General features: G+C 41.5%; 1 protein-coding gene across 2 annotated transcripts in view; it reads left to right on the forward strand.

The window, feature by feature from the left end:
- The first annotated feature begins 312 nt into the window (after positions 1 to 312).
- Positions 313 to 27,299, forward strand: part of LOC117825297 (T-lymphoma invasion and metastasis-inducing protein 1-like) — a 43,419-nt gene continuing 16,432 nt past the window's right edge. The window contains exons 1-7 of one of the 2 annotated variants that reach the window (XM_034701057.1): positions 313 to 457; positions 22,311 to 22,402; positions 22,499 to 23,420; positions 24,372 to 24,831; positions 25,229 to 25,401; positions 25,609 to 25,833; positions 27,053 to 27,238. In XM_034701057.1, coding sequence (XP_034556948.1) covers positions 22,509 to 23,420; positions 24,372 to 24,831; positions 25,229 to 25,401; positions 25,609 to 25,833; positions 27,053 to 27,238 — 1,956 coding nt within the window. In that variant the 5' untranslated portion in view covers positions 313 to 457; positions 22,311 to 22,402; positions 22,499 to 22,508. Of the gene's footprint in view, positions 458 to 11,339; positions 11,506 to 22,310; positions 22,403 to 22,498; positions 23,421 to 24,371; positions 24,832 to 25,228; positions 25,402 to 25,608; positions 25,834 to 27,052; positions 27,239 to 27,299 lie in introns of those variants that run through there. The other variant, XM_034701058.1, reaches the window with a different exon arrangement.

The raw sequence follows: 27,299 nt of genomic DNA on the forward strand, positions 1-27,299 counted from the left end.
TCTGACTTGAATCTCATAATTCTGAATTTAATCTTAGAATAGTAATTAAAAAATAATAATTTGGACCTTAAATTTTTTTTTTCCAGTGGCCCTAATCCTCTTCCGCTTTATCTATTTGTTCACATGATTATAAAACTGAACACTCCTCAGTCACTTATGCATCTAACAGCCATTGCATGCCGATTCGTGGTGAACCGACTCTGATTGGCTCTGAGAAGAAATAAGTGGCACTCTCATGATCCACTTGCGCGCCGTCTCCAAGGAAGGTGGTCTCCGCCCCTTCTCAGTGGTGTGAAACAGCACGCATGGTCTGTGGACAGGCAGGCAAGCAGGCAGACCTTGGAGCGCGCGGCGGCAGGAGTTGGAGAGAGATGTGGATGGGTTACACCGGCGTGTGAGACATGCAAATTGCAGAGTCAGGATGGACGCAGCCAGAACCGAAGGGTGGCGGTGACAGGTACGTACCAAGACCGGCTAAAAGGCGTTTAATTCTCATTAAAAATAAAGGTTCGATGTCCGAACATGTGTCTGCTTGGTCCTAGCGCCGTCAACATGCATGACCGCGTCACTCCATCATACAAGTTTATCAGAGGTGACAGGAGCTGCTGCAACGAGGCTTCCTAAAAATGAAGCAGGTTTTAGTGTGTGTGTGCGTGGAGGGTCGTGCATCTGGTCTGGGTTTATTCAGACAGACGTCAGTGATTTTGGGGTAAAACAGCCCAAGTGACGGTGCATCCAGCAGGGTTAATGTGCATGTCCAGACATTCATCCTGTACAGCACCTCCTCTCCTGACAAATGTTGCTTCTCCTCAGCATTAGGATGCAGATTACGCAGACATTTGGGGGAAAAGGTGGGGATGAAGAACCTGTCATCTGCAACACCTCCGATGTGTTAGACCGTCTCTGTGGTCATTCCTGCTGTTTGCAAAGGAGAAGGGGCGTATGGCCTCAGTGCGGTAAATTGTTGCATGAAGCAGTCACCTAATCGGGGCTCGCTGCATCTTCCCTGTAAACAGAGGATCCTGTGCCGCTCACTGACTGTGTTTACACCTTGCTTTAGTAAACAGATGATATGCATGTGATTCAGCTGAAAGGCAAATAGCTCATTCGTGCTGCTTGCTTTACTCCAATGACCTTATGGTGTCAAGTTTTGTTGCAGCGTCACTGCCATGTACTGTGCTGCTGAAAGTGGTGTCTTCCTGTCCTGACACTGTGAGGCTGTGATAAAAATCCTAAACTGGCTGATGCACAGGGGACTCCTATAGCTGATGAGAATGTGCAATGATGCATGGAGCCTGTTAATAGTCAATGCTGCATGAGATTTGACACAATACTTGTAAGAAATGGTTTGATTTGGTGTTGCAAATAACCTTTTGTGAGTGAAACAGTGGACTGTATGAGATTCTTAGTACAGGACAAGTATTTACTTTTGTGTTTTCTACAATATGTGCTTTCAAGTGAACAAATACTGCAAAATGATATGCTACTTTTCAAAGAGATATACCTACAAAACACAGAGTGAAACTATTATATTATATGCATCATTCTGTACTGTATTATAATAGCTGTAATGTACAATAATGTCTTGAAAAATACTCACCCCTACACCTCAGTCCTGGCAGATTGTTGTTCAACCTGTTCCAAATACAAAGAAATGAAGCCTCTGATATGCCAGTGTTGAGTCATGATCAATTGATGTATTTATAACTAAAAAAAAATAGAAATAACTTAATTATGACCTCAATTCTTTAAAGTTGGGACTCTGTGTAAAATGTTGGTAAAATAGAATTTGATGTTTTGAAAATAATTTATATTTAATACAAATGAATAGAAGGACAACAAGTCAAATATTGAAACTGAAAATGTTATTGTTTTGTGAAAAAGAGACGCTCATTTTAATTGTTCTGCCACTAAGACATTTACAAAAATGTAACCATTGAAAATAATTATTTGTTTCTTTTTGCATAGTACAGTTTCTTCTGCTAAAAGAATAAATCTCACCACTAGGCAGTAAGGAGCAGTTTTTATCTGTCAGCAGTTTGTATTTATGTTGAGTGCACCAGAATGATACACAAATTAGCAATAGATACTAATGTGTAATCCAGGGGGAATAGGACGCCAGACAGATGACAATGAAATAGCAGGTACAGCAGATACAATGAATTAATAAATGAAAGATCTTCAGTCATTGATGTCAAAGTAACTTTTCACTCCAGGTGTGGAGATACCTGAAGTGGTAGCTACTCTCCTAATCTAGGTTTTCACTATCTATCATCCCCCCGTGGATTTAGGAGGGCTGTGAGAAGTTTATGTCCTCACATTGGTTTGAATTTGTCAATAACGATGAATTCTAACAGAACAGAGTTTTCCCACAAGGAGAAATGTTACAACACTCATGGAAATCTCTTAAACCACGCAGCATAATCCACTTTATATCCGTCCTTATGCTCAGCGTGTTTCAATCCTATAATTTGGCTAAAAGCATTGCTTCTGTCCCCACACTCTTCCTACTCAAAGCTCCTGAGCTCTAACAGAAGGTGTCATTGAGGCAAAGAATAAGTTCCTCTATCTACATCAATCAAAGATGTATGTATGCAAAGCTGCAACATTCCTCCATTATACAGTGTTACTTTGGACTGTTATGCTCAACTTTAATATTACAGTGGACCTGGAATACTACAATTCCAATGTTAGTAAGATTCTTCTAAAAAGGGTTTTGGATATTTCACACTGATGTGTCACTATTCTGCAGCTTATTAGCATGTTCAACAGCAACAACAGTATTAACACACAGCTTCCTCATACAGTACATTGAAACCCATTCATTTTTGTAAAGGTGGTCATTTTTGCAAAGGACTAATAAGAAGAGTGCAGGGTTTATCCTGGCTCAAGTTTTGCAATGGCACAGAGCTAATGAGATTAGAGCTAATGCAAGTTTGTAACTGAGAACTTTGTAGCTTGAATGGGATTTATTCTACTTTTAGCTGTCAAACAATCACTATTATGCTATCATCACACCTTCAAACTGCATTTTAAATGAACTGATTTTTAAACTTTAAAAGCTTACTATTTAATTCATAAGATATTGATCCATCCAGTCAGTGTTTTTGCCAGATAAGTCCAGAATCAGAGTCAGTGTTGATAGCCCAAAGATTCTGTCAGATTTGTGTGGCCTTATCCAATTTATACACGTTCAAATCTTGTGTTTTATATTGGGTTTCAGAGGAGGTTTCAGGTTGTCTTGTTGAAGGCATTGATCAACCTGTGGAAGGTGTTCCTTCAGTGGTTACAGTATTTTCAATGCATAACTCAAACAGAAATGTGAATACCTTTTCTGTGGTGGAATAAACAACCAAGCTATGGAGCACCCAGCTGAATGGTCGCGGTGTTGGGTGATGTGTCCTCAGGGTGGTAACCTGAACCCACCTGTGTGACATGCCTGCACAGAGTCCTCAGCCTCCCTCCTTCCCTTCCCTTCCCCCCTTCTTTCTGTGTGTCTGTCTCTTCGTGGTTCGAGCTGTAACTAGTTTTACTCCCCCCCTGGCTGCTGTCCACACTCTTAACTCTCCATCTCAAAGATCTCAAATGTTAGACCAACTTGAGGCAGAGTAGCGACTGCAGCCACACATGAAAGAATGTCTACACATTCATATGGTAATTTGTTGGCTTTTTGTACAATCCATGACTTTGTTCTTCATGCGTGTACAGCGATGCACTACCAAACACTGTTGATTTCTTCAGATGCGCATAATTTAACCCTCAAAAGTGCTCTTTGTGAATTATTCATTTCCGTCCCACTTGCACATAACTCTTCATGCCTTTGCAAAGCGGTGCAAAGTAAATACTGAAGAGACACCAGTGTTTTGAGTCGTGCAAAGTGAATACCATACTGAACCTAGTGTGACGACAGTAACACGGGCCATTTATTCCAGTCCAACCTGTTCACTGACTCCTATATTTCTTATAGTGGCTTTGCATTTTGTACAGTGAATGGTTTTATTCTTAATATTTTGTCTTTACAAAATGTTTGACATCTGTTAGTGCTGAAAAATGTGCTGCACACGTAGCTTTGTGTAGAAAAATGAGCAAATAAGAGGAGGGGGGTGTGTTATGGAAACATATAGTTCATATGGTAGACCACAGTAACAGTTGGAAATATTTACCTCCAGGAAACTTATGTCATTGTGCTAAGTGGTTGGTTTTAGGTATTACAATGAGAGCTGTGAGCCAGGGTAAAGCCTCTGTGGCATGCACTCAAATTCAAAGATGTGGTTGGAAAAAAAACATCTTTACAGCCATTATTCTGCCCTTCAGGTCGTTTTAATGAAATGACCACATCAGTCATCAACTTCTGCTCACTTAAATGCACACTGAGCCAAGTTGTTTAAATATTTGAATAAACTCTGGGCTCCAGGGCTCTTTTTCGAGTCTCCCTGAATATTTCATATTTGCAGAGGCTGAATAGAAGCTCTGTTCAGGGAGAGGAGATCCCATGATTCAGTTTTCATCATGTAGTTATAGAAACATAAACCTCTACATGTTTTAGTGGGTGAATGAATCAGTTGATCTAAATTGACAGTAAATGGCTGCATTGATTGATCTGGAATCACAGTTTTGTAAAGGTTTCAAAGATATGCTCCAGATTCTCAAATATGAACATTTGTTTGGCTTCTGTTTTGGAAAAAGAAAATCTTCTGTAGCCCTAAAGTGTTGACATTATGTATTATATATATGACAACTTTTCTCCCTGTATTACTGCTGTAAAGTGACTGTTGGAATTGCACTATGTAAAACACTTTTGATTGAGCGTGGCCTTCTCCCACACAGATCCTGTCATGGAGCAGCCACATTGTGTAACAGTGTGGATGTTGCAGCTGTGAGTGGTCCTGTTTCTTGTTGGACGCTGTCTTCACAGGCTGATAGTCAAATTAGTCTTGTGAGAATTATCTGCTCTCTTTCTGCACAGAACAACAGAGTCCTTATTTGAGAGGGAGATAGACTTCTTGTTGCAGCCGTATGCAGAAACATTATTTATTTCACGACATGTATATCAGATAATGACATCATGTTGTTGGTAGGAATCTTTTTTTCTGAATCAAGCAGTCTTTGTCCTCTTTCCAGCTCAAGTTGATTGATGAAGGACAACTATGCTTTGCTTCCACCTCTGTTTACATCCATGTTGTATTGAGTTACAGACAAGAGCTTGGTGTTCCCTTGTTCCTCTGACAGGACATCTGTCTCCATTAGAGAGAACTATTGATGTTCTGCTGTATCAGTCTGTCTTCCTCCATCTTTGGAGGGTTGAAAAGAGGAATCCTGTTGTTTTTACCCATCAGCCCCACACTGTTCACGTCTGACGTCTGAGAGTGAAGTATCATCTTGGTCTGGACTAGGGCTGTCACAATATCAGGTTTCCCCATCATGATTATCAAGGCAAAAATGTTAATGATAACAATATTATCACAATAACTATGGAAAACTTCACAAAACAACAACACTATCAGTCCAATCATAAAAAGGCAAAGACAAGGATGATGACATACTTCATAAACTTTACATATAGATGGAGTTGACTAACTTATATGTTATCAATGTAAAGTTTCTTGAGATAACATTTGTTATTTATTGCAGCTATATAAATAAAGACTGATATATTGATTGATCATGCACTTCTAATGATTATCAAGGTTATGTTTTATCCCCATCACCAGCCCAGTGACAGAAACATCAAATAACTCACCATCCTCTTCTGCACGCGTTTCTGAGTTACATTCTGTCCTCTTTAAATCCCCCAAATTCCTAAATTGGCAATGATGATAAGGTGCATTTCGACCAAGAGTTCCGGGGTCTTTTAGCCCCAAGATTATCTACCCCTGAACTAAATTTAGACCCTGGTTCCTCCGGTCAAAAAGCATGTAGTTCAGGGGTAAAGTCCCTAGTTCCAGGGTAAAGTTCCTGCGGTGGAAAAATGCCTATAGAGTCCCTAGCTTTCCTCTGTGATCTCCTAAAGGCTAGCTAGCTAGTTGGTTGAGTCTTCTTCTGCTGCTACTGCTCTTCGCCTTTTTTAGTGGGTGACAACTAGCATAAAGAACCACTACTGCCCACTACTATGAACCAATTAGTTATACATTATTGCCTTATCAGCTATCGTCAATACTGGTAAATGCAGGTGAGTCGCTTTTGAACTTTGCGTTTGCATTTCACTTTCGTTTGTAAAAAAAGACGACACATTTCTCATAAATCACAAATTGCAGAGGCTGGGAGTTACCACATATTCCAGCATCTGACAAAGTGAGGTCATGTGCGATGAAATCATGATGTGCTGACAGTCAGCATAATCTGGAAAAGCACCTAGCTGGCTTGCCAAGATCTGATCCCTAATGCTTTCCAGAGGACATCCCCTTGTGTTGTTGCATGTAAGAGTGACTGCACACCATTTCATGTGCAAAAATATGGAGTTGTGCTCCACTAACCTCTAAAAGCAAGGACTCTAAGCTCTCTCTCCCTATAAATTGAAGCTTGTAGTGGCTTATTGCTGCAGAAGCATTATGCATTAATTTCAGCTTCAAGCATAATGAAGATGTGGGCGTTCTCATGAATTATTACAAACCTAAATGAATGCTCTCATCAAATTTGAAATGAAAAGGCAGAATGCTGAAGCTTATACCTTTTAGACACAAACAATTTTGGGTTTGCCTGCAGGATCCAGTTTGGACTCAGGGCTCTGAAGCCACTTTGCAGGGTTTAGTGGCCTCTGAAAAACAATTTCTGAAAACATGCTGTTCCAGCTGTAGTCGACCACTCTTACAAAATAAGTTGCCAGTGTCAGTATGCTCAGATTTGGTGATTATACTCAATGGCACCATGGTATAAGCTCTCCTTAATGGTCATGGGGTTTGGAAAAACATCACAGATGAGCATTAGAAAGTATCTTCAGAGCTCTCTTCCTCCCCTCAATTTCTGAGCCACGAGTAGGAACATATGACTGGCTGTCAGAAACGCACATGTTGATGATCATCAACATCATGTGGCTGATAGAGCCTTGTGTGGTTTGGGATGAATAATACTAAGTGCAAAAACTGCTGAGGCTACATGCTACTTTTGGGAGGTTAGGGTTTGGGTAACTTCACTGCGCCGTCAATCATAAGTCTTTAGGCTGAGTTGAGGTTCACTTTGGTGTGGGATATCTTTTAACTTGGCATGTGATAATTACTTTACTGGGTAAGCTTTTCTTAGCAAGCACTTTTTGATCATGTTCAGATCCAATGATTGACACCAAGACTAAAGATGAGGCAAACATGGAAGGAAAAATGTGTTAGAAATTTGGATTACATATAATTAGTGTAACTGTTGCCTTCAATGACTGGTCCTAACTACCATCAGAAGATATGAATCAGGGCTGAAATTGAAAGATGAATTTGCAGTTGACTGACTCCTACATGTGAGAATTTTTCTGGTTATCATTGTTGTTGTATTGGAAGTCAGACTGTATTTTTGTGTTGTTGTCCGAAGCCTTGACTGCTGGTAATTGTGCGAAAATGTAACCTTATTTGTGGACAACTTGATGTATTTTGACCTGTGAACCAGTTCTACCTGAGCCGTGCCTTCTAGCAGTCTTTGTGTAGGCCAAACGATTGCCAGTATTCCTCATCTATAAGTCTCTCTGTGTTGTTAACCATACCCAGCAGCTTAACTGCACGCCTATCACTTCTCTGAGCGTAGCTAAATATGTATTGGACAGCTACCTATGCTATCTATACAGGTTCAGTCCAAACCAATCAATTCCACCTTTTTTTTTTTTTTTTTTTTGCATTTTAAATTATTTCCCTCTCTGTACTGCTTTCTTTGATGTTGGCTCTTGAGAGTCAACTCACTGCTGGAGACCACTGGATCCTCCACTAATGATCTCAATCCTGTCTGGGGTTACTGCTTTCATGTCTTGCGTAACAGTTGCATTTTTTCTTTCAGATATATCAGTTGTACATAGTGTCCTTTCCAGTACAAAGGATCATCTGTTTCTTCAGAAGGGCACCAGGAGGGTGTGTGTTGTTGTGATCGAAGAGACCTTTAAGAAAGTAAACACTTGAACCCTTGTGGTGGATGTTCTCTTCAGTGATGTAGATTTATAAAATAGCCTTGTGCTTAATGAGATGCTGTATACAAGCTGACCCTGTTGTTTAATATAAATATGCAAAGTCAGAATATATTTATGCATCAGTGGCTGTTGTGTGCAGTTATGAGAAGTAGGTTTAAATCAATGGAGAGATGCTGTTGAGTCTACTTCTTGATGCATCTTGATGAGGTGCTCAGTACTCGCCTGTGTTTGTTTATTGAGGGTGAAATTGGTGTGAGACTAAGAAGCTATTTGTCTTTGTTGTTCAAAGTTGTTGCGGGTGGTGACAGACATTAGTCAGAAAGTGGGAAACTTTTTCCACATTTTGTGATGTTAACATTAACAATCTCCCCTCAGGCAAAGAAATACAAATTATATTTGACTGATCTCACTACTTTGTAACCAAAGAGTAGTTATTCTTATTTTGAGACAGCTTAAAGAACCGATGAGAAATGAGACAAAAAGAGACATGCTTGTGATAAATATTCAGTCTGTCTTAAACTGCTGTTCTGTGCAGTCAGTCTCCTTTTCACACAAGACTGTTTATGCAGCTTGACACCCGTTAACCCTCCTGTTATGTTCGTTTCTCTGGAACAGCAATAATGTTCCTGGGTCAATTTGACCCCGGGCAAATTCAATTATCCAAAAGTGTCAGAACCCCCAAAAAATCAGAATACACATTTTTTAAAATCTAATTTTTAACTACATTACTAACAATTTAAATCAAGATTTAGTCCAATGGTGTTCTTTAATTCTCACAGATCATGGTTCAATGAGGATAACTCACTCGTTTCTCATATAAATTAATGTTAAAACTTTTTTTAATGTACATTAAAAAGCCCTAAATATAAATACAATAGATTTACATGACATAGGTTTTTGTTTATTTTATTTTAATTTTTTATTTATTTTTATTTTTCATGAAGTGATGTTGATAAATTAACACAACACCTCTTCTGTCACATGCTGCCCATATTTTTATGCTGCATTTAGCTGCTTTGGAAGGCATACATTGCCTAAAATAGACTTTAAAAAGGGTCAATTTGACCCGCAACATAACAGGAGGGTTAAACACCTGCTGAGAAGCATTGTGGAAGGATCGGCAGGAGCTCAGACAGATGCAAAAATAAAGGTTTTACATTTTGACTTGACTGTTAGTAATCTTTTGAAAAGTGTACCAAGAAGATAATTTAAAGGTAGTTTTTTCAAACCTGTAAAAACATGATTTTCTTTGACGGTCTTGAAAATCAATCTTTGTTAAATCAGATAATGTTTTCATCTGCAGGATTGTTTGATTTCATCCACTGAAAATTGAAACCGAAGCATTTGAATACTGTCAGATTGTTGTAACAGTGTGTAGACTCATGTTTGGTGAGTTTTTTGCACATCCTTGTAAATGGATCTGTCATTCTTCTTGCTCTCAGCTGTTTTTTTCTGTTCACTATGGCTGAAGGTGATTGGCAGTGATTGCTGTTGGTTGTGACACCTGGACAGCATCAGCAGTCTGAAGTGTTGCTGTGGATCTGTAACCGTAGTCTCACCTGCCAAATTGCTCCAGCGGTATTGAATAGCCTGTCAATGTATTGGATGTCCAATTCAATCAGCTACTAAATTGAGTGCGGATAGCAGTGGGCTTAATAGCCTTGTGCTGGTAATGAGAAAGCAGACTATTTTGTTTAGCTGAGCTCCTTGCAAGCAATCTGCATTTCTGAGATGCCTGTGGTGAGAGCAGACGTGGATTCAGCATTAGTGCCCATTTCACTGATAGGGACGTTTTATTGCGCTGCTAACTGATACAGTATTTTTGGGCATGGAGAGGAGCAGATTAGAAGATTTCCTCTCATGTAACATACATCTTTATTCAGATAAAGTGAAACTAAAGTCACACTGGGTTAATAATTGGTTATAAGTCACTCCTCTCAGACTCCATAGGAGCTACATGAATGTGTTTCCCAACCCTCTGAAGCAGACTGTTAGTCTTAATTGCAATCTCTTGTCCTAATGACTTCAGACAGTATCATGTGCTTCCAAATCTTTTGTTGTCATTGGATCACGTCCCAACGAATTGTTTGAACATTAATTGAAAAGACGAAATTGGCTCACGGTGTGTTCTGTGTGTGCAATCTGAGGCAATTCTGGCACGAAACCTCAAAGACAAATCTGTTATTGGGGCAGATTACCTGTGTGAAATCAAGTTCAGAGAACACACATTATTATGTCTGGTCCCTCTGCAGGCCAGACATTCCTGTCCTTACTATGAAACCCCTGTGGTTTAGTTTAATATCAGGGTCACAACCTTGGCAGGACATGAAGCTACATTCAGAGGAAGCCAGTCTGACCACAGTGCTGAGTGCTTTTTATGTTGGTCATAGTCATTGCAAAGTCTAGACTTGGCAATACACTCCTCCAATCTCGGTGCTCTTCCTGTTCCTCCTCTGCATTGCCAGGTTGTCTTAACACCCTCTGTTTCATCCACTGTTCATGCAAAGCTTCCTCTGGATTCATAATGCTGCTGAACAAATGTCGCTGGGCTCTCACTCCTTCATCCTCCCCCCCTCCTTCTCTCCCCTGTCCCCTCTGCCGGTTCCATCATCTCAAAATGAATCCGGTCCTGCTGCCATTGCTGACGTGATAGCCTCACGACATCACTGGTGCTATGACAACAGCAAGCCCAGCCTCTCTTTCACTAACAGGTCCATTTTGGACTGTTGTTGAACGTTCAAAATTAATCCAACAAAACACATTAACACTGTGACCCTTTCAGCTCTCCGTGCCTTGGAGGCAAAGAAAACATTAGTTTAATTTCCCAGAATGCTGTTTTGCAAATCCAGCGTTTTTGGCCACAAAGACGATAGATTAAAGCAGGGATCATTTCTTTCTTGGCTACAAAAACGAGGTGAAGTTTACAATAAATCTGTAACTGATCCAGGCTGAGAAATGAAGGTCTGACAGTTGTTGATCTTATCAGTTTTCATACAACAAAAAAAGGCTGCAACATTTAGTGTAAACATAAAGCTTCTCATAGGGGAGTGGAGGGGCAATTACAGAGGAGACAAGGGAGGGAACACGCATTCCTGCTGGCAGTAGGTTTGTAGTTTAGGGGGATGGAATTATAGAAGGAAGGAGGGAGCAAGAAGGGGAGGGAGGGAGTGAAGAGTGTGAAAGAGTCAGCGAGAGGAGGAGGGAGCAAGAGGGGTTACAAACAGTCACTCCCCCACCCTCCCTCAGTTCCTCAACTCATCCTTGCATACAGGAGTCAGTCTGCTGTGGATTTGCAGGAGTATCAATAAACCCCTCATGTAGTGTTAGAAATCTTCCCCTCAGTGTGGGGTTACTCTTGGCTCATGCATGGGAAAAATAGAGAAGTGACACACCTGGTTGTACAAAGTAAGGTAAGTCATTTTAATTGCTGTTGTGTTTTTTGGTGTGTTCTTTTTTTCCTGTTTGCAGCACTGTGTTTGGAGATAGATGAGACAAATGGCTGTCCAGTCTTAAACCTCCCACTCTTCAGAAAAGGTGCTAAACAACAACACCAACAACAACACACTGAGGTGACGTGTGGCCTGTGAGCATAGGTTTCAGTTCACCTCAGAGTGTAGTGAAATATTTCAGATTCAACCAAAGCTCTTGCAAATCAGGCTGCCTTCAGGGTTTGTTGTTTTGAGATTAAATGCAGTATTCTCATTAGTTTCCAACAGTGTTTGTGTTTCCATGCTCTCATCCTATAATTTCATTGGGTTTTTTTTGTGTGTGTGTGATGTAACCATGTCCTGGGGTCTTTACAGCCTGTGTTTAGGGTGGGGTTTCCAACTCATGTTTGTACCTGTAGTACTCCTGTGTAGGGAACAACTTTACCTGCAACTACAGGCAGCCAGCCATTGTATTGCTCTCCATTCCCTGCCAGACGCAAACAATACAGCTTGTGTCTGTGTCGTTGTAATGACAAAAGAGCGGTGGTGGTGGTGGCGGCGCTTTTTTGTGATGCTGAGAAAGAGAGATGATGAATTGCAAATGTGAGAGATGGTCAAAGTCAAGGAGCATTCCCAGAGCGCATCCCAGAGGGGGGGGGCTGGAGGACTTCATGATGTGTGAGTTCATTGAAAATCCCGGCTTTGTGTTGGAAAAGCCTGTTGTGTGACTCCTGCGGTGGGGAGAGGGGCGAGAAATGGTCATCTGGTGTCATAGTTATGGAAATGTATTGACCGCTTGGGGCTTAGCAGGACAGGAGGTCAGGCTCCAGCTTTCAGACTTGTAAATCATGACAAAGGTCCCCGTTATGAGTGCAGGAAAGCCATCTTTTAAATAACAAAAAACAACCAGGCTCTTTTTGAGACGTAATATGAGAATCACATGCAATGGGATGCTTTTTCTTAAACTTTAATCAATCTAACAACATTACTCTCCTGAGAGGAAAATATGTGTAACCACTGACAGTTTTGCATGATCTTGTGTCATAAGCTTCACTTAGTTGGAAGGCACAGTGTGCAGCAGAACAAGGGTTATATTGTAGATTAACAAGCCAGTTTAGTTCATCTGAGATCAGGTGGTCTTTCAGATACTTAGCTTATTATAAAAATGTGTCTATATATAGAGCAGAACTAAGCATGACTCCACATGCAGTGGCACAATGAAGTTTTTCTCGTCCCTCCAATACCAGAAAGTTAAACCACTGTTTATTTTGTTTTAGCCTGACCTCCAATAAAGTATCACCTGTTGTAAATGTGTAGCCCTGCAGAGGGTACTACAAAGAAAATACTTTGAAAGGCACTAAAGTAAAGGTGATTTATCTTCCACCCGAGATATTGGTCATTCTCTGTTAGCTTAAAAGTCAGTAGCACTTTATGGAACTAGTGGTCTTTATTTGGTTAGACAAATTACATTTACAAACCCATGTGCCCGCTTATTCCTTTTTGTCATAGCTCAGTTCTACTAATGTAAGAATAAGTCATTTTCTGTGTATAAGTTCTTTAACATATTAAAAAAAAAATTGAGCATCAACAACTTAAGACCTTTTTGCGACCGCAGGGACTTTACCCTTAAACTATGTGCGTTTCAACCGGAGGAACCAGGGTCTAAATTTACTTCAGGGGTAGATAATCTCCCCTGTAGTACTTTTCAAAGGTCCTGGAACTTTCGGTTCAACGTAACGTAACGTGGAGTTTACACAGTTGTTGAAACACAGAGGGAGTTCCTGGGAATGCATACTAGTGTAGTTATTTATTAAGATTTCAAAATATTATTTAATACTTTTTTTTTTCTCCATACGTCACTGGCCTGATTTGCACTATCTACCCGGGACTTCAGCCCACGGTTGAAACGCAGACAACAATGGGGGCACAGGAACCTTTTAGTTCAGGGTAAAGTAGTTCTGGGGGTTCTTGGCCGAAATGCACCTTTAACAGAAGATTTAAGCGAATGAAGGTTGGAGCTAACGCATTTCAAGTACTCTCCTTTTTATTTGAAAAGTAGAGAAATAGGATCACAAACAAACTATTGCATACCATGCGAAGGTAGATCACCAGGCTAACAGGATGCATAAATCAAACTGAATTTTTTATTTAACAATTAAGTAAATAAATAAAGATACTGGAATAAGCAACATTCCACCACAGTGCTATAAAAGAACCCTGTGCTGCAAACTGTGACCAAGGCTGTTTGGAGGGAACAGACACATTTGCTATCCAGCTTTTGTGTAGTCATGTGTGTCAGTATCCACCTTGGCTGTGCTTCAGTGCACAATGCAACACAGTACAGGGACTGGGAGCTCCAGAGGAGTTATGGTTGAGGTGGTGCTCAGGCATCCTCCATGGGCTCTGTCAGCAGATATGATTTAGATCAAATCTCCCTTGTGCATGTAAACATTGGATGTCTGAAGCTATGGAAATGCTTTTGAAAAAACTTAGTTCATAGATTCAGGATACCTCAAGGAGCACAGATACCGTCTCACATCATGTGTTGTGAACCAGGACAGAGCAAACTGTTCCATATCTGGTATCCATTTTCAATATAACCAAACATGTTTATTAGCCACTTATTATGGTGAGGATGAGCCATGATGTTGATCCAGATGTGATGCTGAGTGTAGTCTTGATTCTGTGTCGCACTTATAATACTTTATAAAAGAAAACAACTCAAACTGAAGCCTCGCTTGGTATTCACTGACCTGAAAGCAAATGATTGCCAGTGTGGAAAAGATGTTGAATGAACCAGATTTAGAAAAAAAAAAAAAACATTGTCAATGCTGCATTGCTGCTGCTCCTCTGTGTCCTTGGTATTGTGTTTATTCTGCTGCCAGCAGAGGGACATTCAGGCAAAGACAAGTCAGCTGCCACACTGGGATGGTAGGTGAATGGCTCAGCCAGCAGTAGACTGGCTTCTAGTCTGAAAACATCAACATCCGTTCATTGCTGTTTTGTTGTCCTGCTGGCTTCCTGAAAGAGCAGAGCATTTGGTTAGATTTGAATTTGATGCACTGAAAAGGAAAGCATGCAGACCGAGGCTGAAGGTTTTAACCTCCTTAGAGTTAGAGACATTCAAGCACAGAAGAATTAGCAGATTTTGGCTCACGTGTTTATGTCATCTGTACTGTTGAATTTGCAGCAATAGCTGTGTTTTTCTGTTGCATTTATTCTAGAAGTTGTCCAAAGAGTTGCATGAAGTTGAGTTATCTATGCTTTTTATTAATTTACATCCAAAAGCTTGTCATGGAGGCAACCTAGCCAGCTAACAGAATAAAGTGGGTGCAGAAAGGGTGATTTTAAAGAGAGTTTATGGCAGTGACTTATTTCACTCATACTTGTTTTTCAGACACATCATCCTCTGCCTCTTCTCAGCATAACATATTCCCTGGTGCACACATCAGTTTGCCATTGCAACAGAAACCTCGTGTTTTGGTAACCAGTGTGTCCCAGCATTGATACCATTGATCACAAATCTACTCATAAAACTGTCAAGCGAATTTACTCTCAGTGTGAGGGGGAAATTGTTGGGTGTGTTTGGAGTCAGACGGCGGAGGAGCGGATAGTAAAAGTCTGGAATGTGAAGCATGTAAAAGCAGACTTGTGCGTAGTGACAGTGACAGTAACAGGCGATGAGAAGGTCGACTTGTGAAAGTCTCCTGTGATTTTGTGGTTGTGATATTTTGTCACAGCAGCTGCAGGGTTTTTTTATATCTAATTACACGAAGCACTTTCTTCACACATAATTTCAGATGAATACTTCCATCACTAACAGTAAAGTATTGAGTTTGAACTCCTGTGTGATCCTTCTGTCACATTCTCTCTGCATCCAGAGTTTCACATTATCCAGTGTGTTTAGTTTTAGCCTTTCAAAGGATTTACTTCTTGCACTCTTGTTTACATCCAGATCGGCTTTAATGAGTGCGGGACTGAGTCTTACAGATAATTAGATGAAAAAACAACATGAACAAGAAATGGAGAAAACAGTGAAAGGATAATTGATGTTCTGACACTGTGTTTTATGAAAATGAACACTTCGGCTGTGATTTAAAGACATTAGATTTAGGAAAGATGACCAAATAAATGAGAGGTTAATTTATTTGGAAGATTTTCTTCAATCTTTATTCTGGCACATCTTTAAATCATCAAAGGCAATAAAAGGGGCTCCAATTATCTTTCTGAAACATCAGTGGGAATGAAATTGCAGCTACAGCTTCATGTTTTCAGCAGTGTCGTCATTTATCCTCTGGGCTACATTTTCACAAAGATATTTGACTTTAAAACATAACTTCTGCACTTTAATACCTGGCTTTCACGCACCATATCTTGCTTTTAGAAGCCCCTAAAAGAATGTTTTTAAAACTCAGATATTTTAATTGTGCAAACCACCAAATGAATTAAATGTTTCTCAACAGAACACTGCACAGTACACTCTCTGCCTCTGGTTTACGCTGACATACATACGCTTAGTGTACAGGAATTTTAATACTAACACACCTTAAAACACTACTTATGAACAGACAGTATTTCTGATGCTGCAGGTATTTAATGAAATTGGTCATTGTTTTCTGAGTAAGTAACACAAAGCACGCTTCTGTTATGGAGTAGCAAAAAGTAATATGAAAGGGCTTCTTATACTTTGAAGAGACAAATAAAGATAGAAGTTTAAAGAAAGATCCACCCACTCTCCATACAAGATTAAAACAACCGAACCCATCCCCCTAATAACTATAGTGAGAGGAATCACTACCAACACATCCTGTACTCACCCTCCTTTGTTTCCCAGCGGTCTGGGCCTGACGTGTAGCCTCTATTAACGGCTGTTTAAGGACTTCAAAGGATGTCAATGAGGAGCTGAAGATCTGTCGACAGGATGTGGTCTGACGACACCTCTGCCGTGACCCTTTGAACAAACAAATTGCTGGCATTGAAGATAAAGATTTAAGTACTCAGTCAGTACACAAAATATCATAGGGAAATCTTCTTTCTTGAGCCTATGTAGGAATAAAAAAAAAAGCACTGGTTCTTCGCATTGCACGCAACCGCATCAGCATTCAGGTCTGACTGTATACCCTCGAGGTCTGGAGTTTTTAAATTAAACCCTGCTAGTGGCCATAGAAGCAAGGTAAGCATTTTTACCCTATAAAGTGCAATAAAGGTTTGTTGACCCAACCAGTCCTGCAGCATCTGCTGTACACAAAGCCCATGCCGCGCAAACAGCAGCAGAAGTGGTGACCTCTGCACAAGTGGTGCCCCAGAGAAAACACTGGCAGGGACAAAGGTGCCACCAGGCTAAACAAGACCAGCTGCTGCTCTGCAACAAGCTCCTGGATTGGTTTCTCAAGATTTAGTGCAAAGCACATAGCTCACTTTTTAAAGCAGACAAGTACTCGCATAAATAAGGTGTATCTCTTGCAAAGTGTTTAAAGGCTGAACCCTGCTGTCCCCGCTTTGTAGAGTCATGTTTGGTGCACTCAAATGAGAAAGGTGTTTTTGGCTAATATATAAAGCACCTACATTAAGTCCCAGTGTGACAAAACTAACCATGCAATACGTGATGTCACAGTTTTTAAGGGTTTAAACTCTTAATCTAAACATTTTGATTTTAAAAAGGGATTTTAAATCCTCTGACTCAGTCTCCCTGTCATCACAGAGTTAGTCATATAACAGAAATAACCCATGTGTGTTTTTTAAATCTTGTGTATGAGGACACTTCTGCTTGAAATGTGCTGGCAATCCCTCTAAAGGCCGCTCTCCTACATTTACAAAGTCCCCTCACACACGACCACCTGAGCCTCTCTCGACAGGGTCAGACAGGTTACACACAGCAGCAGCAGCATTTTCTGCCATCCTCTGAAACAAGAATTCAATTTAGCAGCAGCCAGGTGGTTTGGCTCATTGTTTTAAATGTTGATGGTGAAATATTAAGTTCAGATGCTGCTGACTCATACCACTACATGTCCTACAATCCAATTAGTCCATCAAAGGCTGCTGTGGAAAAAACTGCAACTTTAAGCGAGAGCAGTAGAAATATTTGAAGTATATTTGTGTATTATTTTGTCTGTGTGTGTGTGTTAGTGTGTTTTCTACTGATACATTTAAAATCAGGGTGTTTAAATCTTGGCTGGGGGGGACTAATGCTGGCTGGTCTGTTGCTTCGTGATACATTCTGTGCCACCACTTGTCAAAAAGCTTTCCAAGGAAAAGTTTGCTGCTTTTATCAACACTGAAAGCCCCATTTTCCAGCTGTCTGCTATTCAGAGTTTCTGAGTCTTCACATCCAAGTAGAAACTACTCTTTGGCTACAAGATGGTGTTATATGGTTTTCAGTTGAGATTTCAAATGAAAAGACTGGAGGAAGTGTTTTTTTTTTTCTTTCTTCATCAGCATCTCTAATAACAAAGTGCAACATTTGAAAGAAGCTGCAAGCCTTGTTGAGGCTGAATTTCCCTCTGGCTTCATTGAATCTTAAACCCAGTTGAGCACGCTCAGGAGCAGAAAATGAGTCATGAGACCATGAGATTGCTGTTTGGTTCTTCCATTCACACAGGAGCATATGACTCTGTCAGTGGGGAAATGTGAGATGTGTTGAGTTCAGTCTTTCAGCTGTACCCTCTCCTCTCCTCTTCCATAGAACTACCTGTGTTATTACCTCTGGAGACTGGAGTGTTCAGATTACAGGGTTTTGTGTTGGAGCTTGTAACTAGTCAGCATAGTGCATTCTTGCCTTTCACCAGTGCAGTTCGCTTTAATGACAGCGATGTGTTTGTGTTAAAGCAATGTAGAGTCAAAACAAGGTTCAGTCAAAGTTAGTCTCTATTTTTTAATCTCCTGTGGTTTTCTAAGTCTGTTATGTTTAGATGTGTCTAATGTATTACAAAGCGCAATGTCATTGTTGGCCTCATAGAGCCCAGAGGTTTGGGAATGTGTGACCAGGTGTTTCACTGTCAGTTCGTTGTACCTTGTTTTTAAAGTCTGTAAGTCATATTTTTGCTTCAGGGCAAGAATTTTCATCATTTCCTCAAATGATACAAGCAGCTTGACATTTTTTTGTCCCAGGGCATCTTTAGAAGAAGAAGAGCAGGTGGAGCTTAGGATAGTTTCCCCCTTGATCCTGTTCGCACAGGCCCGAGCATTTGTCAAAAAATAAGCCGGGGCTTTTAAGTGGTCTTTAATAACCAAAGGGCCTTAAATCCACTTGTCACATATTTCAGGGATGACAAAATCCCACAGAGTGTGGAGTGGAAATATGAGCATGTCTCACCCAAAACAGTTTCAGATTTCATCCGAGTCCTTGTGAAAATGAATTCCATTTGGCATAAATCACAATCTGACATTTATGTACTAGATATAGCCAGATACATATTTCATGCAATGAATGTAGTTTTATGCCACTGGGGAAAATATGAAAGCTGACACTTGTGAATAAAAGTGTTTGCTGCAATTTGTTACATTTTGTTAAAGGACATTTTTGTTTGGCTTCAACAGTAACTGAAAATTATTTCTGTTCATGACAGAATTTGAAAATGAAATTTGAATAAAAATGTCACCATAGACTTGTAACAAAGGGGAAAGAAATTTTGAAGTATCTTCTCTTTTTTAATTAAACTGATATTTAGATATTAAGACACTTCTATGAGAACTAGATGTCCTGAATGTTAGGAGTTGGGAGTTGCACAGCTGCAGCATTTTGAGAAGCAGCTTGATGCCTTTTATACACTGACTGTTCTTAGCTGTGGTGAATGTCTGTGTTTTTCCTTGAAGCCGCTGTGTTGTTAATCTTGAGTCATAATAAAACTATTCTTCTGTGTTATCTGTGGGTGGCTGGAATCTCCTGTGGTTGTGTACTCCATTAAGGCCTTGTAACGAGTGAATCTTCGGAGACTGTCTTGTGCTCTAATGCAGCCTTTTAAAAAATGACCCATTTATTTTGGGGCCTTTAGACTACAAACTTGCCTGCAACATTTCCTGATATATTTGTTGATTTTAGTTTATTTATTTAGCTGTGTAGGAGTGATGTTAGAGAAGACACAAGACCAAAATAAAAGCACTAACTCCTAAAGTGTGCTAGGAAGTGTTTCTAGGAAAGCCCACTGGCTGTTCCTGAGGATTTGGTGCGCTAGAACATCTCTTCCACTCATGCAATTCTTGCTCATGTATTAATAAAGAGCAGATGATGGGTTCTGTGCACCAGCAGGGTTTGAGTTTTAGTGGATAAAGTGCTGGGGAAGAGGGACGATTTGAATCTTGTATCCAGATATTCTGGTAACTCAAATGCACCAAAAGTTTTTTTTTAACCATATAATTCCAAATTTAGAACATGCATTCTTTTCCATTTGACATTTTGTTTGGAAGAGCTTCTCCAGGCCTGTCTCTTTAAACCTTTAGTTGAAATATTCATGTTCAGATGGAATCTGTTCTATTATCTCTTTAATGGGAGCAAAGGTAGCTTGCTGATTCATTGTGGGTCCTGCTGCTAAAAGGATTTTACTTTTTAAGAGGGTTGCCACTTCTTTTTTTGAACTCAATCCAGCAATGATCTTGTTGCAGTTTGAGAAATGGGATGTTTGTTCTGAAGATTTGAATCTGTTTCCACACAAACTTGATGATTTGACTTATGGCCCATGTTGGACCACTAATTTAAGTCTGTTCTCATGTCAGCAAAATGTGATATTTTTAGTTTCCATTATCTTCAATTGATGTAGCCCTTTCTCTGGCTTTGCTGCGTCCTTAAAACGTGAGAGAAAAAGGTACAAAAGCAACTATGTAAAGTCATTAATAGGAGGTTTTGTTGCACTACTAAATAATGAATCAGCTGTTTAATACTCTACCCATTTTGGTAGCTACAGCAAACCGTGGGTTAACATATTTCAGTATTTCAGGTCTGACTAAGTGGGGTTGTGCTAGAAAATCCAAGGTCACTACTCAGTGGGTCGCCTCAACTGTACCGACTGAGGAAACTACATCTACTTAAAATTAAGCTCCTCATCTCTGTTTGAAACAGTCTAATTAATTTCCAGCCAATTTCACATTACATTTACATTGCAACCACTGAGAACATTAGCAAATCCAGCAGTGCAACATATTAAAGCTTTGCTATAAATAGCAGAAACTTAATCCGTAAATGCTTACTGTAAAACCTGTGAAAAACCTTCTTGTGGGGCTTTTTTTTTCCTGCAGGCCACACAAGGCAGTACTTTTCTCTCCAGGGATGACATCTGCAGGGCCATTAAACTTTCACCCTGCACATATGAAAAAATAAAGGATACTTTATGGGAAAGGGTACAAGGAAGCCTTGAAGAAGTCTTTGGAGTCTGATCTAGCATCTGTAAGCATGTTTGTGTCCCTTTAGTGGATCTCGCTTCCTGTAATGTGTGCACTGGCATTTCGAAGCTCTGTCCTTCCTTTTTATTTCCTGTTCTTTCCTCCACCAAAGAGTGGAGAGAATGAAGCAGGAAATAAACTGGAAAGTAAGAGGGGAAAGAAGTGGGCTTCCATCAACATCAAATATTGTGCATTGCAGTACCAGTGAGGGGTGATGAGTGAGCAGAATGAAGAGGGGAAAAGGGGGCAGCATAAGGTAGAGAAATGGGGTCAGCTCTAGTTTATGTAACGCCCCTCTTCACAGTAAGCCTGAGTGCATGCAGCAGCAGCAGCAGAGGGTTGGGCTCCCACTCATCTGAGTCTGCTACACATGCAAAAACACTGCACCCCCCCAAAGGGTCTGTCCTAAAAGAAAGGGAGAGCACATCAGGAGGAGGAACAGCCACAATGAGTGTGGTTAATCCTCTGTTCCATCTGTTAATAGTCCCAGGCATTGGACTGGACTTTTTTTAGGGAGCAGAATGTCCAGCCTAAAGGCAGGTAGTGTGCACCATGGTGCAAACTTACCCCCTGTCCCAGTCCTCTCTAATGCAGGAGGCAGAGAACAGACAACAACGCTACATGGATGGCTCACTTCAGCTCTGAATAACTCATGTTCAGTCAGGCTGTCACAGCACTCATACTGTCATTACATCCCCTTCACTTCACACAACCCCTGTGCATGTTGAAAGAGCCTGAGTGGATCACTTCCTCTGTCAGGATGATGGTTGTAGTTCTCATCTAGCTGCCTTGTCCAAAGTTGTCTCTTCATCCTGTACAGTGTGATATGAGGCAGCTATACTACAAGCCAAGGATGGAGTTACAACTGCCCCACTGCTCTGCTTTCCTCAGTTACACACTTGCCTCTTTGTTGAGCAGCATTACAGTTACAGAAACCACACACATGTCACTCTGCGATTCCTTACAGGGAATTTATTGAATATTACAGGTGAAATACATATGCTTTCAGAAGAGCAAAGTTAGTCAAGAAAAAGGCATGATTTTTTTTTTAATGGAAACTTTTGGGCTGGTCATAACAAGGTTTTATTTCTCAAAATATTCAGACTATGGTTCCCTGAACTCCTAGTTATCTCAGTTCCAGTAGTTGAACACTGGATAAAGTTTGACCTATTAAACTCTGAGTGTGAGCACGGCTTTGGGTAAAAGAACAAACAACTCAACTTTCTTGTTCTACTTTTTTCTGCTTCATCAGCTAAAATCTTAATAAAAGCATCTGTGGACACAAAAAGCATATTTTCCATCTTTAGCTGTAGATGTCTTTCAACTAAAGCCAGTACTTACTTATAACAGCATATGCAACTGACTGCACTATTTGCATGATGTGATTTCTTACCTGGACTTCTTGTGTTTTTCAGTGCTTTTTGGATCATCCCAGAAGATGAAGGACCAAACTGTCTGAAGATCCAGAGACAAACAAAATGCCATACAAGTTAATAGGATCCAACAGGTAGAGTAACGTTTGGACGTTCTTGTTTCTAATGTGATCCAGTATTTTATTCCTGTTCTCTGTAACATTATATTCTCTGTGTCCTCTTTTGTTCAGTCTGTGAAGTATGGGAAATACCGAGAGCCAGAACGGGGACCATACCCTCTATGGAAACGAACATGGCTACTTGTCACGCAAGCACATGTCTCGGTCTCTTCGCATCTCCAACAAACAGTCCAGACGCTCGAGACACGCTTCATCAGGGAAGATAGAGCACAGAAACTCTGAGACGAGCACACGCTCAAGCAGCACTCCAAGTATCCCACAATCCCTAGCTGACAATGGCCTGGAGCCATTTAATGAGACAAGTTTACTCCCAGACTTTGGTAGCCCCATTTGGGTGGACCGTGTGGCCATGAACCTGCGCCCTGTGTCCTTTCACAACGACCTGGCCAATCCATCAGTGCACATGAACACGATGCATGTAACCCTACCTGGCCCCACTGCAGAAGAAGTGCAAGATGAGGATTTGTACACTGGTGAGGTAACATATCTCCAGAGAACTCAAGAGGGCCTTAAAGAGACCATCAGCTTCAAGAAAAAGAGGTCCAAGTCTGCAGACATGTGGCGCGATGACAGTCTGGAGTTTTCTCTGTCTGACCTCAGCCAAGAGCACCTGACCAGCACTGAAGAAATCATAGACATGGCCAACGAGAGGGACTTCACTGACTGTGAAGGCCACCTGCAGTCCAGTCCCACAGACTCAGCCGACAGGGCAAACTCCCTTGATGAGCTTTACAGCCAGAAGAACCAAGCCCGACAGAAAGCCCAACGCCGCTACGCCAAGTGGCGTGATGGTAACAGGGCTGTGAGGGAGGGAGAGGACGATAAGATGCTCTCCCCATCAGAGGAGGATGGGAACACCTACAGTGCATACACCCTTCCCTGCAGGCGTTCACACTGCCTGTCCGAGGGCCTGAGCAGTCACCAAGCTGCCATGTGTGCCAGTATGCAGGGCAGGAGGGCGCAGACTATACAGGTACGATGTAGATAAAGCAATTTCATGATGTGCTTTGTGAGAATGATGTCCTTTTTAAAATCTGATACAATTCATAGACTATAGAAGAATAGTAATGCAAACTCATGGCTGTTTGATACCCACCAGGCTACCTGCCCTGTTGGTGCACTGTGACTTTATTATTCCTTTTGGACACAGCATGAAAAGCAGTGCAGAATCTTAAAGTAGTCTGGTGGCATCACCCAAAACACAAATCCTTATTCATTTCCCTCTATTGTGATTGAGCATTTCCTGTGCTGCATTCTCTTCACAGACCACAAGCTGCTGAACAAATTGAAGTATAAAAAGGAAGCTTAAATCAAGGGTGCAATGTGTCGTTTACTGATGAATCTGTTGTTTTTCTTGGGAGAGGAACTGCAATGACAGGAGGGGGAAGCGAAGCTTAAAGTCACTCCCTGTTTGAAATGCCTCAGTCTTTTGTTATGATAATGAGAGGAGGCCTGTGGAAGAGTGTAACAGTAAAACGTGTATGGTGGCCCTGTCACTGCGGGGCACCGTCAGCCCAAGTGAATAGAGTTCTGGAGCGCATGATTGGGTCATGTGACCAGATGGAGATACCAAGTTCCATGTAGCCCCCTTCATCTCCCAGGAGCCTTTGGCCATGTGGGTAGAAGAGGACAGACCCTCCCGTGCCACAGGGAGGGCAGGGTGTACCTCCACAACAGCAGATGCTTTTCTGTTTGTGATTCATTCTGTGCAGAAATTTAAGATCAAGTAACCCGTGGATTCACATTAGGCCTCTGTTGTCTCAATGCAACATGTTGAGTTTTGAAGAATGGATCTGTCCTGCATCTGCACGGACAGTTTTGTTGTCAGACAGGCCAGAATCTGATGACCGGCTTCTCTCTTGGTGATGAAGAAAACGTTGAGACCATGCCGTCTCACCTGTCTTGTGCTTCTGACCCAACACAGGATGTCACAGCCGGGGAGGGCAGCGAGTACGAGGACAGCGGCATCGACGGGGTGACGGCGGAAGTAGAACACCAGTCCCGGCGCTACAAGACCATGTCTGCCTCCTTCTCTGTTTGCTCGGCAGCTGGCAGGAGTATGTTCGCTGGCAGCGACAGCGGCAGCAGCAGCGGTGGCGGTGGGGCTGGCGAGTGCGTGCAGGGCGTGTACGAGAACTTTCGTCAGGAACTGGAGATGAGCTCCTGCCAGACAGAGAGCTTGGAGGAGGCGGGGTCGGCTCTGAGTGATGAGCAGAGCACTATGAGCTCCGCCTACCAGTCTGACCCGTTGCTCAGCGTCGCCCAGGGAATGGTGCGCAAAGCTGGCAGGCTCGCTGTCAAGAACTTCCTCGTGCATAAGAAGAACAAAAAAGTGGAGTCAGCCACACGGCGCAAGTGGAAGAGCTACTGGGTTTCCCTGAAAGGTCTGTAATGCCCTTAATGTGTCCATAACATTTAAACACTGTTCCATAACGCTAGTATACATATAGCCTTGTAAACACTGTGTGCATTTGATGATGTGCAGTATCTTATGCAGAAATACATAACCTAATTTGACCATAACTACTCTCAGTAAACTGAGCTTTAATTTAATGGATAATTAAATGATATGGTGCTTGAATGGGCTTAAAATCAAATCAGTGCTTTAATAATCATGATACCTTCTCACTGATAAGTCAGCCATGCTGCACTTCTTAATGTTGGCCACTGGAGAGCAGAATTAAATTGCTTGTGCAAATTTGTGTTTGAGCAGAAAACATGTCTCTCATGTTTATTCTCTCCCGTCTGTAAAGTATTAAAGAGATGTTCTTTGTATTTCAGGTTGCACTCTTTTCTTCTATGAGACTGATGGTCGTTCAGGAATAGACAACAACAGTGTTCCCAAGCATGCTATCTGGGTAGAGAGCAGTATTGTCCAAGCTGTGCCAGAGCATCCCAAAAAGGACTTTGTGTTCTGTCTCAGCAACTCCTTGGGAGATGCTTTTCTGTTTCAGGTAAGAGAACACTTTCTGATCTGGTATGAATAAGTGCAAAATCTCCCACGAACACACGTGACCTCTCTGCTCTGTTTTTCGCCCATCATGCGCTATTTAAAGTCTGATGTTCTATTATAATTAGCAGTGAATCATCGCTTAACAAGTAAAAAGAGCCTTTGGTTTGTTGTTTAACCTCTGACCTTTTGCTGTCCGTCCCCCACGCAGACCTGCAGCCAAACAGAGCTGGAGAACTGGATCACAGCCATCCACTCGGCATGTGCCACTACTGTCGCCCGCCAACACCACAGAGAGGACACGGTCCGCCTGCTTCGGGCCGAGATCAAAAAGCTGGAGCAGAAGATAGACATGGACGAGAAGATGAAAAAGATGGGAGACATGCAGCTGTCTGCAGTTACTGACACCAAGAAGAGGAAGACAATACTGGATCAGGTAGGTTTCATTTCGTTGTCCTTTCTCAGCTTGTCTTTGGTACATTTCCCACAGTTTTGAATTTGGGAATAGAAGTGTATGGAAATTTGATACCAACTGTGCTTGTGCCATGAAATCTGAAAATACACACCTTCATTTTAAGACTGAAAAAAAGTGTACTTTGGTAAATCTGAAACAAATATGAAGCTCAACAATATACATTTAATTCAAGAGGTATATCTCTATTGGTGCTTTTTTTCCATCATCCTTGTGTGGGTGAAAAGCATCTTTTTTTTGACATCTGAAAACTTTCCTGAGCAGATCTCCAACTTATACCAAGTGAGACTGATAAAAGGTCACGAACAAGCTTTGACTGCATTTAGTAAAGTAGCAAAAACACTTCTGAAGTATTCAATCAACACGCAAGTTCTTGCCATCAGCCTCCTGCTGCTGTTTCAGGATGTTGTGACTTTCAGGCAAAACTGTTAAACTTCTTGAAGTAGACGATTAAAACTGAGATAAACTTCAGAGCCACTTACCAAGCAAGATAGTTTTGCACCTTCTTTTTTTGTGAGAGGTGTGAAGTAACACATATCTGAGGCATCATCATAGAGGCTGCTGATGCTCCACACATCTCAGCTTCCAGGTTGCATTTTGTTTTATAACATGGTATGGAGTTGGCACCAGTGGATAGCCTACCATTCTCTCACGTAATTAGAAAGCTCTTGTTGTCTTTAACGGGACTGTTTACAGAGAAGCTGGATCAAATGGCCTTTGTTTGGTTGGTTAGGTACTGACTGGTTGGAGCGGTTCTGTTTGGCAGTGTCAGGTTTCACATTGTGCAGAGCTGAATGGATATAGGCCTGCTCCTTGGAAAGCGTAAACGCTCCCAGCCTCTATCTGCCAGTGAATGTGCGGTATTGTCTCTCTTTCTCGTCTCTGGGCTTCTTGGCAGTGATACAGATACCCTCCACCATGGTGCTGGCCCACCTCTTCCAAACACCAGAGTAAAACCGTGACTGGGAGGGGAGGGATGGCCCAGTTCATAATCACAATGTCCTGCTCTACTGCCCCAGTGAACATCAACCCGTTACTGGAGGAGAGTGCAGATTGGCAATACCTTTTAGCAAACAGGTCGAAGAGCTTCAGAGGAGAGAGATGAACCATCTTGGACTAAGGTGGACAAACAGGAGCTTTATGAACAATTAACTGGAAGTGTTGTTTTCTCCTAAATCTGCAGATCTTCCTATGGGAGCAAAACCTGGAGCAGTTTCACATGGATCTATTCCGCTTCAGATGCTACCTGGCTAGTCTGCAGGGTGGGGAGCTTCCCAACCCAAAACGCCTCTTGGCCTTTGCATCTCGCCCTACCAAGCTGGCAATGGGCCGCCTGGGCATATTCTCTGTCTCTTCCTTCCATGCACTGGTAAATATAACCTCTTTGTCTTCATGTGTGTTAAGGAACATTATTAATCTACTTTTATTGA

The sequence above is a fragment of the Notolabrus celidotus genome, chromosome 14 (genome assembly GCF_009762535.1).
Source record: "Notolabrus celidotus isolate fNotCel1 chromosome 14, fNotCel1.pri, whole genome shotgun sequence".
In the NCBI taxonomy this organism is placed as follows: domain Eukaryota; kingdom Metazoa; phylum Chordata; class Actinopteri; order Labriformes; family Labridae; genus Notolabrus; species Notolabrus celidotus.